Raw genomic sequence first — 20,630 nt, 5'->3', positions numbered from 1 at the left:
CGGGGGCGGCGCGAGGGGCCGGGCCGGCCGGCCGGCAGGGGCCGCAGCCCGGCTGGGACGCGCTCCAAGCCAAAGCCCCAACAGGGCTGGGCCGTGCCTGTGGCGGGATCCCGTCCACCCGGGCGAGCCCCGGGCTGCAGGACGGCCCCCGCCGCGCTCACGGCTGGGTCTCGGTCCCGTGCCTAGCACTGCGGGATGCCAGCCCGGCTCGGGGTGAACGCTAGCCGCGTGCGCTGCCTGCTGAGTCGGAGCGCTGGGCAAGGCGTGAATGCAGCGCGGGCGCAGCCAGGGCATAGACGGCACGGGCTGGAGGGGCTCGGAGGAGCAGGGACTCAGCAGGGGTCACAGGATCCCAGCGAGGTAAACTTCCAGATGTCTTTTGAAGGCGATCAGGGTAGGTGCTCGGACCGGCTATTCCAGACCTTGGACACTAGAGAAGTTCTTCCCCGTGTCCAGCCTGAACCGGTCCTGGAGGAGTTTGTGACCTTGTCATCCCTTGGGGCGCCCGGTGAGCAGGCGTTCCCCAGGCATTGCAGGTGCAACCTGGAGAGCAGGGGGCTGCGCAGCATAGCGGGGAGGGGAAAGTCTGCTCCTGCCACATCTGGAGCACTGGGAAAGCAGGAAAGTTTGACTCCCAGGGCTAGGAGTAAAGCATGGGATTCGTTTTATTGTGCCCATAGGTTCCCCGACAAAAAGGTGCAGTAGAGACCAACACAACGGTATTGTTCCCGCCCTGAAGATCCTAAAGAGTCCAATGGGGAGTTATTGAGCAACTCATTTATACCGTTCTTCAAAGCAGCCCTCCACTTGAACCTCCCGGGTAAAAAGCACCTTTGAGTGCCGTACACAAGATCAGTGCGGCACTTGAGTTTCTGGCGTGCTTGCCCTGTGTTCTTGTAGTGCAACTCCCTCTTAGAGGACTTGAGTCTTTGATCTTTTTTTCCCTTGCCTGAACCAAGCAGGTTTGCCAATAGCACTGAGAAACTGCAAGACGAAGCAGGATTAATATGAATGCAGAGACAGGCAATGCCACTATATCCTCTTGTGTCTGATTTCCATTGCTACTCGGACAACCTACCTGTTGCTGTGACCGCACTAGTGTGCATTTCTCCTCTCTGGCATATCCCTGTCTTCAGCTGAGGTCTTGCTACCAGCCCCTTACAAACCTTCTTCTCTTCTTAGGTGGAGAGCAGTGACTCAAAGGTGAAACTTGGTTTCGAGAGAGCCAGCAGTACATCACAGTTCAGTTTCAATGAATCAGAAGGATGAGGAGGAAATTCCCTTCTCCTGGCTGCCCACGCAGCCTGGTGTTATTCCTATTTTAGAAAGCTTAGCTTGTGCCCTAGTTTTCATCCTGTGCCAAGGTTTTCTGATTGTTTAAAGGTTCAGAAGTTTTTGACAAACATGGAAAATATAAAATACTGCATTCCTTTTAGCCAGATCCCAAAGGGATTTACACACTTGTCATACAGAAATCACATTATTCAGTGCTGAAATGCAGCCACTTCTGGGATAAAACATGGCAACTGTTTGCTCCTGGTATAAACCAAGTGACAATAAACTGAGGAAAAGCCAAAGGTTGCTGTCCTCAGCAGCTGCGTTCCTGGGTTTGATAGGAAGACTGATGGACTTGCTTTTGACTGGGAACTACAGTAATAAATAAGTGATAACAATAGCTGCTACACTGTCATTTCCCCCCATCTGACATTGTAGTGACGGTCTGAAACAGGTGAAAATTAGATACTGGTGTAGACTGCCCATTGACCCAAATCTTTTGAAGCACCCAGGGACAACTTGGTGTGAAGCATCTCCCAGCTCTTCTGAACTTCAATGCAAAATCATGCGTGCGCTCGCGTGAATTGGCTGTGACTGTTACCTAGAAACTCCTGGGCTGCTGTAGCTTATTGTGCCATTCTTATTGTCAGCAGAGACAAAAGAGATTGTGCGTGTAGGTGCCAGACTCCCCAGGCTCCCCGCCCAGTGCAGTTTCCTAACTTTCCACCAAGCGTCAGGACAGCTTGCAGAGGCACGTTCCTCTCAGCAAGGAGCTGAGTGGAGGGGAACAGTCTAGCCAACACATTAGCTTTCCACGCTCCTGGCTATGAAACGCAGCAGCTTCTCAGCTACCGTCACTCCTGATAACACTGAGATGGCTCATCTGGGTCAGACTTTACCTATTCACTTGCAGCTTAATCACCTAAGAAGGGTGCTTACTATGGCTTTCTAGATCTTCACTCGGTGTGTCATTTTGTACAGGATTGGTTATTTGCTGGGAGGGAGTCATATCCTTCCTGCAGGGAGCACTGCCTAAGCTATCTACTGCATTGTAATAGCAGACTTTCCTAGAAGTTTTTTGTCCATTTAAAAATGATCACAACTACTGTACTTACATTTGCATCCATTTGCACAGTTGAAATAGAGAGAAAAAGACTTCCGGATTAAATAATAAAATATGCTTCCAGAAAACAATATAATAGGTAACTAGAGAAAACTCTGGTATGTCTCAGTCTGCAATGTAAAAGATCCAAACAACTGAGAATGCGTGCAGCATCCACGAGAGTTTTCATGCCAGGCGCTTAAGTGTCAAATTGACAACAGGTAGTGGGGAGAGTATAGCAGGACAGAAGCATCAAGAATAAACACAGGAGAGGCATTTTTTTCTCTTGGGAACAGATCACTCTGTTCCCAGGAGGCAAAACCAAATTATGCAATGAGGAAACCTAATATCCCAGGCATGTGCAATCTTGTTCTGTGCTCACAGTAGACAAAACCCCAAACACAGCCTCTCTGCAAACAGAACAGCAGACAATGGTGGATCGCTTCATACCAACCACTGCCACCACACTACTGTAACCTCCTGCTGCAGAGTGCTTCAAGCTCTATATTAGGAGAGAGCTCAGTCCTTCCTACCCAGCAAAAATTACCTCACTCAGCAATTTTGGCCTTCAGTTAATGCACAAGAGCAGTAGTTAGCAAACTGCTGTGTGTGCCTGGATCTCCAAAGTTTCCCTGAATGATTTTAGACAAGTCCCGAGACTCAGTTTCCTGATCTGTGAAAGGGGACTAAGCATACATATCTCCACAAGTGGGGGTGAGTTATCACTCCCATTTTGCACACTTGTGACTATCATGACTATAGCAGTAGTAAAGGTCAGCACGTGCTGTAGCAGCTGCAGAAATCGAGGCTTAAATTTACTGGACCAATTCCATCCCTGCATGTGCAGAGGTATAACCTGAGTTTCTCTGCATCAGTCCTGCTGCACTTCAGAGAGATTTGCCTGGCATTTGGCTAGGGGAAACCAGCTTCAAGCTCTCTGGGGACCTCACCTGCACTCCTGCATCTGCTGTGGCAACCTCATTCTCTCCCTCTGCACTCTCTGGTGAATCACCATAGCACTTGAATCCTGTTGACACCTGGAAATGGGCCTGCACAAGCCTTTACTAATGTGTGCAGTTCATAGCCTTAAGTGGAGCTAGTCTCATGAGCAAAAGGGCAGCTGGAGTGAGAAAGGAACTACAGAGCCAGGCCTCCCTTGTGCTATCTTTATAGCACTCTGGTCTCTCTGCAGTAGCTTGTGCATTACTCCAACCGTCCAACCATGTTCTTCCATAACATTATAAACTCCTCTCTCCAATCCAAACTGCTCCCGTCTGCTGTTAAGTTTATTGCTTATGAGTGACCCTTCCTATTGTTAGCATCTGGAGTCCATTGTTTCCCATTAAATCTGCCCCAGTCCTCTTAAGGAGGAATTATATCAGCACATCAAAATGGCTTAAGCACATTTATAGAGATAGGTCACTTTTTCCTCCCAGCTATCACTGAGAGACAGATTGGACGCCAAACCTGGTACAGAAATGCCATGCACAGAAGTGAGGGTGTGATCTTTGAGAGGGATCCATCAAATTGCAAGCTCTCTGGTACAAGGCTCTGTGTTTTCTTCTAAGAGTGCCTGGCTCAAAAGTTTCCTGGAAAAACTTGCCAAGGGATTTTTGATTGGGGTCCTTAAATGGTACCTTTATAATAAGAACCAGAGATAGCAATTAAGTTCTAAGCACTGAAGGTTCTTTATTTCACTGAGATAGGGATGACTTTATCACAGCATGAGGTACACACAGACTTGGGGTAAATCTGTAGGGAATGATTTCCTTTTTAAAATGTATTTTTCTTTTTCTAAAAATATTTAATTTTCTTGTGTAGGACTTCTGTTGGGTTTTTTTTTTTCCTTAATCAGAATCCCACATGCAAACCAGCAAGAGAGAAATAGCTACTAGCACTTAAATCACTTTTGCAACTGGGACACAGATCCTGAGTCATTTAGGCATTTTGGGCAATCGTACCCTCACTCCAGCACCCACTGTCATAGCATGGTGTCATATGTCTACCTTTTGGTTGCTGCTGTACCCGTGTTAGGCTCTGGTATATATTTCCACCTGGTTACACATTTTTATGGAAACAGGAAACTTTAACTAGTAGCCTGAGTCTTTCACAGCTTTCTCTGGTTCTACCTTGCATCCCATCATAAGCAGCTCAAGCTCCCTGGCAGGCTGGGGCAAGTGGGAGGTAACTTGCAGTGTCTCATCTGATCCCAGAGCACATTCCTTTCATTTACATGCAAAAGTCAGGCTGCCTCTTGCCTGTTCTCCTGGACCCATGGACCCTGCCCACTTGGATGCCTTACTTTGGAAAAGGGGGGTCTCACTTTGCCTTTAGGTTTTAGGCTAGTCTTTCTTCTAAGTGGGACATGTAAATGAGAGCTCCCTCAGACTCAGGAAGGCAGCCCCTGCCCAGAAGCACCCTTGTGTCCCAGCTAGCTGGGGCAGCATCTGCACATGCGCTGCTGCAGAGTTTTGTTACTGCACAGCAGGCTAGTACTTGTATTTACAAGTACAATCCTGCTGCAGAGTAAATTAGTTTACTCCAGCCTAAAAGGACTGCACATGTAGATGAATGGCATTTTTACTGAGCAGCTAATTCATAGAATTATAGAAGTCGGGTCAGAAGGGACCTTGTAGATCTTCAAGTCCGACCCCCTGCCTGGTCAGGAGGGAAATTGGGCTCAAGTGACCCCAGCCAGGTAGGCATCGAGCCGCTTCTTAAAGACCCCCAGGGTAGGAGCCAGCACCACTTCCCTTGGAAGTTGGTTCCAGATCCCAGCCGCCCTGACTGTGAAGTAGTTCTTACGGATGTCTAATCTAAACCTACTCTCCAACAACTTGTGGCCGTTATTCCTTGTTATCCCCGGGGGGCGCTAGGGGAAACAAGGTCTCCCCCAAACCCTCCTGGTCCCCCCTAGTGAGTTTATAGATGGTCGCAAGGTCCCCCCTCAGCCTTCTCTTGTGAAGGCTGAACAGGTTCAGGTCCCGTAGCCTCTCATTGTAGGGTCTGCCCTGCTGTCCCCGGATCATGTGGGTGGCCTTCCTCTGGACCCTCTCAATGTTGTCCACATCCCTGTTGAAGCGGGGTGCCCAGAACTGGACACAGTACTCCAGCTGTGGCCTGACCAGTGTCGTGTAGAGGGGGAGGATCACCTCCTCGGCCCTACTTGAGATGCACCTGTGGATGCACGATAGGGTCCGGTTGGCCCTGCCGACCGTGACCTCGCATTGTCGGCCCATGTTCACCTTGGAGTCAATGATGACTCCAAGATCCCTTTCTGCCTCCGTGCTCTCAAGAAGGGAGTTTCCCATCTTATAAGTGTGCTGCCGGTTACTACTGCCCAAGTGCAGCACCCTGCACTTGTCCGTATTGAAACGCATCCTGTTTTTGTTAGCCCACCCCTGCAACCTATCCAGGTCTTTCTGCAGTCTTTCCCTCCCTACTAGCATGCCCACCTCACCCCAAATTTTGGTATCATCAGCAAATTTGAACAGGTTGCTTTTCACCCCGTTGTCCAAATCGCTGATAAAGAAATTGAACAATGCGGGCCCAAGGACTGAGCCCTGGGGGACTCCGCTGCCCACTTCCCCCCAGGTCGAATATGACCATCCACCACCACCCTCTGAGTATGACCCTTCAGCCAATTTGCAATCCATCTGACCGTGTAGGCATCAATGCCACAGTCGCCTAGTTTTTTAATGAGGACTAATTTTAATTAGTCTACTGCACAGTAAACCTCTTGTGTAAATGCATCTACTGTGGAATAAAGAGATGCTGAACATGGCCCTTGCATTAGATACAGAGGTCCCAGTCCTACTTCCACTGAAATCTTCCTGCTGTGATTCCAGTGTCAGGAGGATCAGGCTCAGAGAAAAAGGTAACAGTAGAAGACCCAGAGAATAGGGATTTTGGTCAATCCAGTTGGGCTGAAAAACAAGTTCCTACAAACCCCTTAGGCATAAATGCTGTGGCTGGAGCCATGCGGAGGAGAGGGGACCCTGCAAAATCCCATTGACTTCAGTAACTTGGCCATCTGTGTGAGCCAAAAAGTGTGTTGGTCAATGGGGATAGCTTTAATTAAGTTTCCTATAGGTGTTGTGCTGGGTCTGTTTGGGCACTAGCAAGGGATTGATACTGCATGGGTGCAGACTAGCTCTGGTGAGGAAAAATGGGCAGGGATTTACTGTGCATCAGCTGCTTCATGGGAGCTGCCTCTGTGCACATTGTTACCCCACACTCAATGAAAGCTGAACCATGGTAGCTTAGCCCTCAGTGAAACAAAAAGATACCTACCTGATAGGCACAAGTGCTGAGATCACCTAACTCGGTTGAAAAACACATTTATTTTGCAGGGACCACGTGACTTAAACACATACTTAGATTTAAGTTACATAAATTAAGTTGCTTGAATTGTCTGGGGCCAAGGCACATGCTAAATCCGACAGTTGCGTGCTCTGGTTTAATGTTTTCTCAGGTTATTAGGAACAAGGATGTTCAAAATCCTTAAAGCATGTTTGTGCCTTTATTGAGCTGTTACACTGAGAAACAGAATGGTTTCATCCTTATATATTACGAAATATGTATTATGTGTCCTTCCGCACAGTCCCTCCCAGAGGAAATACGTGGTTTAACTTGCCAAAACAGTAGTTTTTGAAGCTCGGAGTGGGACACAGAAAGAAGGGAGGAGCAGTTCCCTGAAATTTAGGCCCCATAAGCATCTCAAGAATAACATCAGAAGTCACTAAACACTTCTGGAACCAGAGGCCATAACCTGTAAGCTGAGAGTGTCCCTCTTTATTCTGATTTTTCTGTAGGAGAATACTATTCCTCCCCATCTTGCCTGGTGTTGGAGACCTGGCATGCATTATAGCTGCTTTAGGTCCCTCTGGCAAAGACTGGCAAACATAACTCTTAGAGCAACCTGAAGAAGAAGGCCGAGGAGCAAAACTACCTGCTGCAGCGGGCAAGCAGGAGGCGCCTGGAGCAGGAGGACGAGATCAAGGATATGGAGAAGCTGGGCCACGGGCGCAGGGGTCTCCGGCTGCTCTCTCCCCTGCGGATCTCTGCCTGCTGCCCCTTTGCCCCCAGGCTCCAAGCGCTCTCCCCTGAAAAGCAGGGCAGTGTTGCACCTATTTCCCTGGGGCCTGGACCGAGGAAGGCACATACAGCACAGCCACTGCAGGACTGCGGCACGGAGGGGAGCTGAGAGCCAAGTCTCTGTAGCCCAGTGCTTTGGCTCTCCACAAGGGCCCCAGTGGCAATGGGACACTCACGGCAGGCCTGCCAGGACCTCCCAGCCCACTGCAGAGTGGTTACTGGCCAGGGAGAGCTACAGACACTTCAGTCCCAGATGGATCAAAATAGCCCAACTCAAAGCCAAGCTCCTAGGGCTAGTGCCTGCCCCTGAGCCCTGCACTGTCCTCTGTGCTCCCTGGAGATGTGCAGACACCAAGAGGCAGACAGGGTAAGGGACTCCCCCAAGGGCATGCACACAGTCAGTGGCAGAGCCAGGAATAGGTCTGAGCCCTGCTCCCCACTGGAGCTGCCACTGCCCCGTACCACTTCCTCCCTGAGCAGGGGGGTGGTCCGGGGGGCTGGCAGGGGCCCCCACCCCCTGCCCCTAGTACTTACCAGCCCCTAGTACTTACCAGCAGGGAGCTGCAGCCACCGGGGACTTCCTGAATCATCAAAGCTCTCCGAATCTTTGCCAAAGATTCGGAGAGCTTTGAATCAATTTGGGTCTTTAAATTAGTCCCCTGATTCAATTTGGATTCAGAGATTCGGCCACTGAATCGGGCCGAATCTCCTCCGAATCGAATCACCACCCGAAGCTTCGCACAGACCTACTGAACCAGGGAGGCAACCTAGTGACAAATGATGTGGAAAAGGCTGAAGTACTCAAAGCCTTTTTCACTTCAGTTTTCACAGGCGAGGGCAGCTCCCAGACTACTGTACTGGGCAGCACAGTTTGGGGAGGAGGGGAGCAACCAACAGTGGTGAAAGATCAGGTTAGGGACTAAAAAAAGCTGTACATGTACAAGTCCCTGGAGCTGGATGCAACGCACCAGAGGGTGCTGAGGGAGTTGGCTGATATCAGAGGCGACTGGTAGGAGGTACATGGGGGTGCACGTGCCCACCCCTGATAGGGACAGTGCCCCCCCGACGGCCGACACTGATGCTGTCAGTAAGGCTGGTGCCCCCCGACAGGGCCACAGCCCTTGGCAGCTTCTGTGGGTTCCTCCCCAAATTCAGGAGGCACCAGTCGCTCATGGCTAATATGATTGAAGAGCCATTGGCCATCATCTTTGAAAACTCTTGGTGATCAGGAGAGGTCCCAGAAGATTGGAAAAGGACAAATATAGTATCCATATTTAAGAAAAGGAAGAAGGAGGATCCAGGGAACTACAGACTTGTCAGCCTTACCTCAGTCATTGGAAAAATCTTGGAACAGCTCCTCAAAGACTCAATTTCTAAGCACTTGGAGAAGGTGATTAGGAACAGCAGCATGGATTCACCAAGGGCAAGTCATGCCTGACCAATTTGATTGCCTTCTATGAGATGACTGGCTCTGTGGATGCAGGGAGACCAGTAGATGTGGTATACCCTGATTTTAGCAAGGCTTTTGATATGGTCAGTCTGCCACAACATTCTCACAGGCAAGTTAAGGAAGTATGGATTTGATTAAAGGACTATAAGGTGGATAGAAACCTGGCTGGAGCATTGGGTTTAATGGGTAGATATCTAGCTGGAAGCCAGTATCAAGTGGAGTGTCCTTATAAGGACAGGCTGAGGGAACTGGGCTTATTTAGCTTAGAAAAGAGGAGACTGAGAGGGGATTTAATAGCAGCCTTCAACTCCCGGAAAGGGGGTTCAAAAGAGGATGTATCTGGACTGTTCTCAGTGGGGGCAGATGACAGGACAAGGAGCAACAGGCTCAAGTTTCAGCAACTGAAGTTGAGGTTAGATATTGGAAAAAAAAACTCTCTCACCAGGAGCATTGGAACAGGTTACCCAGAGGGGCTGTGGAGTCTCCATCCTTGGAGGTTTGTCTGACCAGGCCAGACAAAGCCTTGGCTGGGATGATCTAGTTGGGGATGGTCCTCCTTTGTGCAGGGGGTTAATCACTTGATGACCTCCTGAGGTCCCAACCCTAATTTTCTATGATTCTAACTAATGCATGATGCTGTTGTGGTTGTTCTCACTTCTTTGCAGCAGAAAAAAAATGCTTTAGTGTTTTTTTTTCTATAATAAAAGAAACCAAAAAGTAAACAGGATGGAGCTGGCATTTGCAGAGCGGGGATTGAGTCTAGAAAGTTTGGGAGCCACTGCTGTAACCACTGCACAGCAAGTGCCACTGGAGGGCTCCCACGGTATTGAGAAGAGAGGTGTTAACCAGCAAGTCAGGCGAAGGCAGGGCAGGACAGACCCTTAGAGACTCACTGGTCCATCAGCTTTCATAAGCAACAGCCAACGGCGTCGGATGTGGTGAACAGACTTGCAGAGAAAGACCTGTCACGCGGTGCTTGTTTGGACCAGGCCTGGTCTGGTCTCTCCGAACCCCCAAAGCCAGCCCAGTCCGGGGTTTTAGAGCAGGGGATGGATTCTGGTTCCTTCCCAGCCTGACCCCCGGCCAGGCAGTCCTGCACCTCCCTGCTTGTTCTGCCACCCTGCGTGGAGGAGCAGCATCCAGTTTGCTCCTGAGGAAGGGGCTTCACGTCTTGATGGGGAGAACAAGAACATCCCAAAGTGCCAAGCAGCAAACAGACAGCTCCACTTCACTAGAGACTGCCTGACCAGAGGTCCTCTACCCCTTTCACAGGGTGAAACATTTCTTCCTCGATCCAGCCCAAAGCACCCCCAAACCTTCCCCACTGTTTTTCATCCAGCCTGCCCAACAAGCTGCAAACTAAACTTCACACCCACTCTAGGTCATTCCCCCATAGAAGCTCGTATTGCCCCTTTCACTGTCTCCTTCCAGCCCTCTCAGTAGCTCAGGTGCCTGTGAGTCTGTTTCCTGTAGCTTCGCTCCCCAGGAGGCCCTCTCCTTGTGGAGGGCAGGGCTAGGCTGCCTGCCTTCGCTTAGGTGAGGGGCTTCTATGTCCCAAAGCACCACTGCCTTCAGGCCACTCATTTCTTTTACCTAATGAACAGCCTTGCCTCCTTTGCTGCAGCCAGTCCAGCTGCTTGCAGCTTTTACTCCCTGGCTGCCTGGATTCACTCCCAGTGGTAGGTTGTAGGCCTGTTGCCTCTGAGCTACTTGCTTTCCAGCATCTGTCCTTTGCTCAGCTGTCTGCCCCACGCAGCAGGCCCAGCTTTCTGCACCCTCCCTTAAAGGACGGCCCCATCACCCCGTTCCAGAATCCCAAACCCATTTTTGCCTTTTGTGCAGCTGCATCACACTGCAGACTCATGCTGAGTCTGTGCTCTATCAAGACTCCCAGATCCTTCACCACAGCACTGCCATTTAGCCAGGTGTCCCCAATTTTTAATCTGTATTTCTGATTATTCTTCCCAAGGGGCAGCACCTTACATTTGTCAGCATTGATCTTCATCCAGTTAGGTTTAGCCCAGCTTTCCAATCTGTTGAGATCCTTCTGAACTAGCTTCCCATCCTCCAACATGTTCACAATCCATCCCAGGTTGTTTTTTTTGTATCATCCAGAAACCTGCTCAAGAAGCTTTCTATGCCAGCATCCAAATCATTAATAACCATGTTGAACAGCACTTGGCCCAGGACAGACCCCTTTGGGATTCCACTTGAAACCTCCTGCCCTTCTGACATGGACCGATTTATAATCTTTGCTTGCAGTTATCGAGCCAGTTGCCTATCCACCTTGTAGTAATTTTTCCCATCCCACATTTCTCCAATTTGCTTAGGAGAAGGTCATACATTCCCTTCACCCACCTGTGGCAGTGCACCTTTGATGCCTGCCACTTTTAGGACTGGAGCAGGCAGGTGGCCATTTTCAAACACAGGCCAGATATATAAAGAGGGCAGCTGGCTGCTAGCAAGGGAGGCAGCAATATCAGCCGACTGTGCTCCTGCTTGGAGACCTGGAGGTAAGGGAAGGGGCTCTGGGGAGGTGGAGGCTCCTGTGGTCCTGGGCATGACATGAAGCTGCACCCTCCTGGGGAAGGGTGGGCTGGTGGGGCTCCTAGTGGTGTGGGAGCCCCCAGGAAATGCCAGACCAGTTACCTTCCCAGTGAAAGGCAGGACAGGCCACCTTCGAAATCCTAGATCCACCCATATCTGCAGGTGACAGTGAAGGCAGCCGTGAGGAAAATGATCCTGAGGATTTCCAGACTACCTCTTGAGGATGCTGTTGGTGTAGTCATTACCTTCTTGACTCCCTTGTCCCATGGTAGTGTTTGGACAACCAGGTTGGGGGCTGTGCCTGCAGCTCATCTGGCTCAGACACCTGATAGTCCTTGTCCAAGCCCAAGTCCCCCTGGACTCAGTCCCAAGGGTTGTGATACAGAACCAGTCCCAGAAGACCTAGGCCCAGATTCAACATGAGTGGGTTGTAATTTTCACCCTTTCACCTCCTTCAGCCTGGCCTCTGTAATCACTCCAGGAATCCAGGTCTCCATGAGAGAGAGATGGGGAGTGTGTGTGGTAGTCTCCCTCTAGTAAACCCAGGCTACATTTAATCCCGTTTAGCACTTACCCCCAGGCCTTTCATTATCCTGCCTTCCAAATGTTTTCTAAGGTCTTGCACAATTCTGCTGTCATGCTAAGGTGCCTCTTTCTGCTCAAGTCACTGTTTCCTCCACCCTATAGTGTATGCATTGTGTAACGTAACACATTGTGTGCACTGAAAATGTGATATGAGTGTGTAACAGAAGGGGAGCAACCCCATGGAGTACAAATCCCAGAGGCACTGGGAAGCAGGAAGAAGTGATGATGAGAAACCCTGCAGAGCCTTGCTGCTAGATTGCAAATCCCAGAAAACCTTGGGGACAGCAGGAAGAGGTGGCTGTAGTGACACTGCAGGGGTTTGTTACAACCCTTTAAACAGAGGCACAACTTTGCTTTCATCCTGTGGTGCTGCCCACGGCATCATAGACTCGCTGAAAATCCTTCCTACCTGGGCAGCTCTCCCAAACCTATGAGAAACATGAAAGCTTCAAGGGAGTCTCACAAAAGAAGGGATGTTGGGCATTTTACTACAGATGGGTATAAGGGGACATCATAAGCACATGGGGACAAAGCCAGGCAGGCCAAGGCAGAACCCAAGGCAGTGACAGAAAAGGCAGCAGAAAGCATCTCCAAGTATGTTAGCTGTAAGAGGTGCAACAAGGAAAGCACTGGTTCTTTACTGAACGGGGAGGGGAAGCTGCAGTAATCATGGATGACGTGGAGAAGGCTCAGCTGTTGAATGCTGTGTTTGATTCAGTATCCAGATGTCAAGCTCATCCTTTCACTCCTGAATGCCCCAACACACCTACCAGAGCCAGAGATCTGCACCCACCTGGCCACAGCCGCAGACGGCACCTGCAGTGTGACATTCACCTGCTGAGCTGGGGAACCTGGCATCACCTACCCCTGGACTGCTGTCTCACCCGGGGAATCCCTGCTTGTGCAGCACTGGCATAGAGATGATTCGCCCATCACCTGCATGGCTACGAGTCCCATCAGCAGCAGCTTAGCCACGGCCTCCCCCAAGGGGGCATGTGAAGGTGAAGCTCACCCACAGGCTGGGGAAGGGGGCATTCTCCATGGCCACAGCACCCCAGGGCACATGGGGCAGCTGCTCCTAGCCTGAACTTCCCACACCCCAGCCTTCTGCTCCCAGCTTTGGGCCCAGGATGCTCTATCCTGCCCAGGTCACACTCGCAGCCCTGCAGGCATTCCTCTTCCCACTCTCAGGGTGCCCTGCCTTCACCCCCAGGACACTGTGCACCCCCTGGGCTGGCCCTGCTCAGGCCTGACCCTGCAGCTCCATGCCTGAGCCCAAGTCCCCGGTGCGTGAGGTGGTTTCTCTGCACAGGCGGGTCTCTTGCTCTGTCCATGGAGCCTGAAGGGGGAGAGGGAGGGGTTGGGCCCTGCCAGCACCTGTCACAAGCTCTTGGATGGACTTTGGGCCAAAGATGCCTGCATCTCAGCCACAAGCCCCTTCACCAAGGAGGAAACACACCCCGGGATGCCTGTACCAGCTGGGTTTACACTCATATATAGTGAGCACCACTTAAGGGCTCCCAGCCTTTCTAAAGGGACACTACCCAGACCCTGCACACTGAGGACCCTGCAGGCCCTGCCCTGGGTTGGAAGGTTTTCAGTGGATGGCTGGGAGCGCTGTTAGAGCGACCACCCGTCCTTAATTAGGTGGGACAGTCCCGAAATGTAAACATCAAATCCCAGTCCCAGGTTGAATGACTCCAGGACAGCATTTGTTGCCTCTGCACAGTCAACTATCATCCCAGTATCATACAGGGATCCAGATTTTCCATTTGCTCCAGAAAAACATGGGAAACGGTGGGTTTCTCTGTGAAGCAGGCTGCAACGCTGCCAGCCAAGGGGCTGCAGGGGGCTGGGAGTGCAGGATTCAGGGGGTGCCAAGCATGTGGTTTTTGGTTTAGTTTTTAGAAATTTTTTTTGTGTTTCAAGTCAAATCAGCCATATCAATTCCAGATCTGTGAGTCATTACTACCAGCAAACATCATCCACCCCCACCTGGGGCTTCAGATGCTTCCAAATCCTTTGGTGGGCAACCTACGTGCAGGCCCAAGCCTGGGAGCTTGGGGTTCAGATGCCCTCGAATTTTGCTTGCCTTTGGCCATATGGCCACAGAAACAAACTAGGGAGGAGTCTCCCATTTCCATAAAGTCAGTGTGTAGCCGCGATCCTCCCACTAGAACCTGGCCAGTGGAAAGCTAACTATGAGGCTGTCATAGGGAGTCCTGTCCACGTACAGACCAGGGTGCAACCCTCTGCTACACAGTGCCATTTTTAATCGCATTATCTCATGGTGTCTCATTGATCATGAAATCTCATTGATCATGGTGGTAAGTATGTGCACATGCACATGACCAGCAATACAGCCAGGCAGCAGTGGAGAGCAGCCCCCCCCAGCTGCCTGCAGATAAGTCTATGGGGAGAGAGGGCACATAGGTTACACTGAGGGGGGCAGACTGAGACCCTGGCACTGAAGGAAGGAGTGGGGCAGGGTTGGTGGCTCCCCAGACCCTGGCTACAGAACTCTTCCCCTCTCGCATCATCCCTGGTATGGTGTCTTGTGCTCAGACCTGCTCGCCGCTCCCCTGCCCTGCCCCGCAAGATATGTTGTTGTTTTAAAATCTTGGACTGGAGACCCAGGGGGGTGTTGAGATAAAGAACGCTCAAGAGACAGGACTTTCCACTCTACCCACATAGGTTCAGTCAGCAGACAGCACATGCCTCACACCTAGAAATGCACTAATGAACTCACAAGTTCTTGCTCCCTACCCTGTTGATCAGACAGTCCAGGGTCTGGCTGGGCCATGCAGGTGCCATCTAGTAGTGCAGCAGTCTAGTAGTCCACCCACCCAATTTCTTTTATGTCTTTTGGCACTTGCATCTTCATTACTTTCCCCCATGATGATTGCGGCTGCTATTACTTGTTTGCAGGTTATTTGCATCACTGAGGTTTTGCTCTTGGGCTTATCTCTAAGCCCTGATGGCACAAGCCCCTCATCCAGACAGACTTTTCTTATCACACTTTTTCTCTCTTTATGAACGTCTTCTTGTCACCATTCTTGCAAAGTTTCTGCCTGGACAGATCTTGCAGGTACTTTGTTCAGCTTTAAGGAGCTAGGTCGGTTGCTATGCAACATCTTACCGGAGCGGATACTGGCCGGTTCTGTGGTTACGTGGGAGGCTGTGGCTCTGGCCCCAGCACAGCAGCCCGGGCCCTCCTGCACCAAGCAGCTCAGCCCACCACTTCCTTCACTCCCAGCCCTGCTGCTCTTCTCAAGCTCCCCATGAGCCACTCCTTTAGCAGCAGCCACCCCTCACCTGTAGTCACTCAATAGGCCTGGCTGCCCCTTCCTAAGGGGACAGACCACCCTGTTGCACCCTCCCATGGCTCACAGGTCTGTGCCCCCAGCCCCGGCATGCAGGAGCCTGCCCATGTTTGCTCTGTACCATGTCCAGGCTGCCCCATGGCTGGGTGTGCTGAAGGCCCCCATTCCTCCTTGCCACCTGATCCCTGCCATGACAGCAACTCCCAAGCTGAGCCCAAGGGGCGGAGGAGAGATCCCAGGGCAAGGGCTGCCGTAACCTCTCCGCACGGGCACAGGCAGGGCCCCGGCTCTCAGGAAAGGGACTTGCTGCCAGGCCTCAGGACACAAGTGGGCAGCAGGAAGGCAAGCAGCAGCCCATCCTTCAGACTGCCCGTCCCCTCCCAGCACTGTGCACGGCCCTCAGCCCCATCCTCAGGCTGCAGCTTCCCCCACAGCGATGGCCGGGTGCCCTGAGCCTGGCGGGTGTTTCTGCTGCCTGCGTCCTGCAGAGGTGGGGAAATGTCCTGTGCTTGATGGTAGGGCAGGGTGAGACCCCATTCCCCCAACAGCCGGGAACCCAGGGCGAGGAGCACTGAGCTGCCCGCAGGGAGCCCAGGGGTCTCCTCCCAGCTCTGCTTCTGGCGCTGCCTCGTATCCCCAGCTCCTTCACACTCCCCTTCCCCAGGCTCTCCTGCCTCGGGTCTTGTCTGCACGGGGCGTTGTCCAGAGTCCTGGTACAAAGGTGAAGTGCAGGAGCATGCAGGGGCATCTGCACTGCGGACACGGGGTCTGAAATCCACTGCCCATCTCCAGCCACTGCTAAAGAGCAGAACGAGGTCGGCTGAGCCCCCAACTCCTGCAGCCCCGGCCCCAAGTCCTCACAGCTTCCTCCCACCCCATCTCCCTGCTGCCACGGCCTCCTGGCCCTGCCTGCCTCATGGTGACTGGGGGCAGGGCTTCATCTTCCCTGTGGGCAGCCTGGCTTCAGCTCCATGGGCTCCGCTGGGCGGTGGTAGCCATCTGTACAGAGGGCAGCCCATTGCAGCCCCCCTAACCTGGCAGCCATGTGGGAGGAGGCACAGCTGTGTGAGGGAAGGCAGGAGCCAGAGGATGTCCAAGAACCAGCTTTCCTAGTGATCCTTGGTCTCAGGGAAGACCTGCAGTGCTGCCAGCCCCATGGCTTGGCCCCCAGAGCTCAAACACCTCTCTCATAATGGTCTGCGATTCCCCTTGGCCCAGCTCTTTCCTATCACTGTGACCAAGTCTCCTCTTTTATAGGATTCCTCTTTGACTTTTGGCCCCGTGAAGATACTGCTGTCTAGCCAGGCTGGCCTCCTGCGACACTTCCCAGTCTTCTGTCGCATCAGAGTGACTTGCTCCTGCACCCTTAAGGAAGTCTCTGTGCAGGCAGCTCTCCTGAATGCCTCTCCCCTCCCACTTGCCCCCCAAGGGACCCTGTCCACCAGGTCCCCATGGTTAATCAAGTTCGCTTTTCTGCAGTCCTTGGTCGTTATTCCGCTGGTTTCCCTCTGCCCTTCCCTTAGGATCACAAATGCTATCATTTTGTGGTCACTGTCACCCAAGTTACCTTCCACCTTCACACTCTCAACCACTTCTCCCTGTTTCTAAGCACTGAGGCAAGAAGACCTTTTCCCCACCTTGTTGGCCTCTCTATCATCTAAATCAAAAAGTTATACATAACACACTAGAGGAACATGCGGACATCACTTTTTCCCCCTGCCTGTCCTTTGTGAACAAGCTATACCCATCTCTGACTGTGCTCCACTCACGTGAACTCTCACATCTCCACAATCCCAATTACAGCATCATTGTGAGAGTGTACTAGGACCCCCACTTCTTCCTGTTTGTTCCCCATGTTTCTCATATTGGTGTATATGCATTTCAAGTGCCTAACCGACTCTATCCTCTCCTTGAGACTGTTGATAAGGTTTCCATTATGGCTTCCCCAGACTAAGTTTTTATCCATCTCTTCTGGCTCTTTACTTCTGTCACAGAGCACTGAGGTGCCCTGCTCCCAAAAGAGGGGAAAACTGCTGGGGAGGAAGCCCTAGCAGGAAATAAGCCCAGCTGTGGGTTGCTGGGGCAACCAGGGAAAGTCAGCTGATCAGAAGGGGCAGGGCCTGGCTCCCTTATAAACCCTAGGGGCTGTAGCCAGAGGCAGTTCCCTGCCAGCGGCCCAAGGAGAAGGAACTCTCTCAGGGAAGAAGGGCGAGGCCTGACTACAGGAGCAGCGTTTGACACTGCTGAGGGAAGGGGTGTTCTGATGTTTTAGCCAGGCGGCTTCAATTTATGTTACAGCCCAGGCTTGTGTTTTGTTGTTGTTACAAAACCGGTGGTTTGGGTGAAGCTATTAGGGGTTGGAGGAGGCCTCATAGGGAACCCACAATAGCGTGGGGACCCCAGCGCCAGTAAGGGCGCAGCGTGCATGGTACATAGACCCCAGCCCCAGAGAGGAGCATTTGAGAAGCCCTAGTGCAGGCGTGGCAATCCCCAGAGAGGGGGCACTGTTGAGAAGCCCCAGTGCAGGCACGGTGAGCCCCAGAGAGGGGGCAGCATTATTAAGGAGCCCCAGTGTGGGCACAGAGAACCCCAGAGAAGGGGCAGCCTTATGGAGAAGCCCCAGTGTGGGCACGGCGAGCCCAGATAGGGGGCAGCATTATTAAGGAGCCCCAGTGTGGGCATGGAGAGTCCCAGGAGAGGGCTGCATTCATTATTGAGAAGCCCAGGTGTGGGCACGGTGAACCCCGGATAGGGGGCAGCATTATTGGGAAGCCCCAGTGCAGGCGTGGGAAGCCCGGGACAGGGTGTATCATCACAGAGAAGGCCCCGGAGAGGGGGCAGCATTGTAGATAAGGCCCCAGAGAAGAGGGCGCAGAGTGAGATAGGGCCGGGGAGAGCCCTAGCGCCGGAGGGAGTGCATCTAAGGAAGGAAGGTCCAGAGAGAACAGGAAGGGGCCAGATAGTGATAGACCTGAGTCAACAACTATTCCATCGGCGAGGTGTGGACTGCGGTGTAGGGGAGGAAACGGAGCCGCAGATAGCGCCTCCTAGCAGCAGGGCAGTACAGGGGCAGCTTCCTGCTAATTAACACCGATTAATCAATTATCAACAAGGCGTGGCAGACAAGTAGGTGGGCCGTTGCCCCAGGAACAGGTGTGTGGGCCACATTAAGGTCGGCCCAGAGTGGATACCTTGTACAACTTCCCTCTGGGATTTTGATTCCATCCCCCAGGGAACCTAGCTGAAAACATGAGCTTAGCAAACCTGTACATGAAGAAGACACTCTTCCCTCTTCCATGCGGCAGACCCCATTCTTCCTAGCAGTCCATCTTCCTGGAATACAGCCCCATGGTTGAAGAAGCCAAAGCCCTGCTGCCACTCCAGTCATGCATCCATCTCCAGGATGCAGCTGCTCCTTTTCCCTTGACTGGAAGGATACACAATAAGAACACCTGGGACACCACCTGTCTCCCCTTCACCCTTGTGTCCAGAGTCATGTAGTCAGTTTTGATCTGCACGATGTGACCCTTGACTGTCTCATTAGAGCCCACATGCATAAGCAACATGAGATTGCAGTCTGGGGGATCAGAGGAGTCTGGGCAACCTTCCTGTGACATTTCAGATGCAGGCTCCGAGAATGAGTGCAGGAAGCAGGGCTGGACGGGACTTCCAGAGTTCACTTAGTCCGGTCACCTGGCTGAGGCAGGATCATCTCTAACCAAACCATCCTATACTAATCCACAATCTAGCCTCTTAGTAAATCTACAGTCAACCCTGACACAAGATCCAACACCTGAACCTGCCACAAGTAAACCAGAGGAACAATGGAAGACAATATTCTGCTTCTGTAAGAGGTTGTTAATATACGCTCAAGACATCCCACGTATAGGCCACACACCCTGCTACAAAGGAAGGCAAAAAACCTCTACAGCCTGCACCAATCTGACAATGGGGTAAAATGACTCTCACGGGATGGGGTCCTCAAAGGTGGCCATGTTCTCCTAAGGCCCCCTCGACCATGCCAATTTGGCCTTCTGGGCACCCTTAGTTCTTGCCTGCCACATCTTTAATGGAAATATAAAAATAGGGAGGCTGCCTTTAAGTCCTCTTGGACATGGATTGATGGACTCTCTGGCCCCGTGGTTCCCAGACCCCTTGTGGGTCCTGTTTAATAATGGGTGTTTCAGGGCACCCTAGCCTTATGGGCTATATGCATGGCTCCAACTGCCCCTCTAACCATGCCCCAAGCCTCGCAGACAGTACTGACGTTGTCTTGCCTAGGTCTCATTAGGATTCGGCCCCTTGTCCTCATTAGGCTCTCCACAGCCCTGTCTCTGCGACCCCACCGGCGCTAGGGTCTGTGCCTCGCAAAGTGCTGCACCCTCTCTGGCACCGGGGGGGGGGGGGGTCTGTGCCCCGCAAACGCCACACCCTCTCTGGCGCTGGGGTTCCCACGCAGCTGTGGGCCCCCAATGAGGCCTCCTCCTTCCCCAAATAGCCTCACCCAAACCACCAGTCTTCTAAAACGGCAAACAAAACATAAGCCCCTGGGCTATAACGTAACACAAGCTAAATAGGGTGTGCTCGGCCCCTTTCCATTACCCAGAGCAGAACTTAGTCAGGCCTCTTCTCTTCTCTTCTCTTGCTCTAGGAGGGCTCGTTCTCCCTTGGCTGCCAGCAGAGAACTGACTCCTAGTCCCTGTCCTGGGGTTTATAGGGGCACAGGGCCCTGCCCCTTCCAGCCAGCTGACCAGGTACAGGTGCAGGCTAATTTCCTCATTAGCTAGCTGCCATGGCAACCTGCACCTGGGCTCCTGTCTGGCTCTTTGGGCTCTCTCCAGGCAGTTTCTGCTCTTCTAGGAGCAGGCACCTAAGTTCCCTGTGACAATGACCCTGACCCCATGACAACAGGTGCAAAACCCTCTAGCCATGAACCTCCTGAGTTAAATCAAAAGCCCCAGCCCTTGCTGTAGCCAGCACCCAATGCCTCTGATTAAGGCTTAAAAAAAACCTTGTTAGGTAGTAGCAAGAAGGGAGGGGTGTGTGGAATCCCCTCCCAGATGCACAAAGCCTCCAGCAAAACCCAGAAGCCTGGGAATCCCCAGAGCAGAGCATAGGCAAACCTGCAACTACATCCTCCCAGACCAGTCCATGTCCTGTTGTTCCTCCCTGCTCTGTGCTTGGTCCAGCAGGCACGCGGGTGCTTGAACAAAAGCACAAGCAGCTCAGAGCCCCTGGGAACACTGAGGGG

At 52.2% G+C, this 20,630-nt stretch overlaps 1 protein-coding gene across 2 annotated transcripts in view; it reads left to right on the top strand.

Moving 5' to 3' along the window:
* The first annotated feature begins 2 nt into the window (after positions 1 to 2).
* The window catches only part of LOC102576795 (Fc receptor-like protein 4), a 38,384-nt gene continuing 17,756 nt past the window's right edge, over positions 3 to 20,630 (top strand). For both annotated transcript variants that reach the window (XM_059719128.1, XM_059719127.1), the window contains exon 1: positions 3 to 360. In XM_059719128.1, the coding sequence (XP_059575111.1) occupies positions 196 to 360 (165 nt within the window). In that variant the 5' untranslated portion in view covers positions 3 to 195. The remainder of the gene's footprint in view (positions 361 to 20,630) is intronic.

This window comes from Alligator mississippiensis, chromosome 15, assembly GCF_030867095.1.
Source record: "Alligator mississippiensis isolate rAllMis1 chromosome 15, rAllMis1, whole genome shotgun sequence".
In the NCBI taxonomy this organism is placed as follows: domain Eukaryota; kingdom Metazoa; phylum Chordata; order Crocodylia; family Alligatoridae; genus Alligator; species Alligator mississippiensis.
Note: the sequence above shows the minus strand (reverse complement) of the source record. Positions and strands in the feature narration are given on the sequence as shown.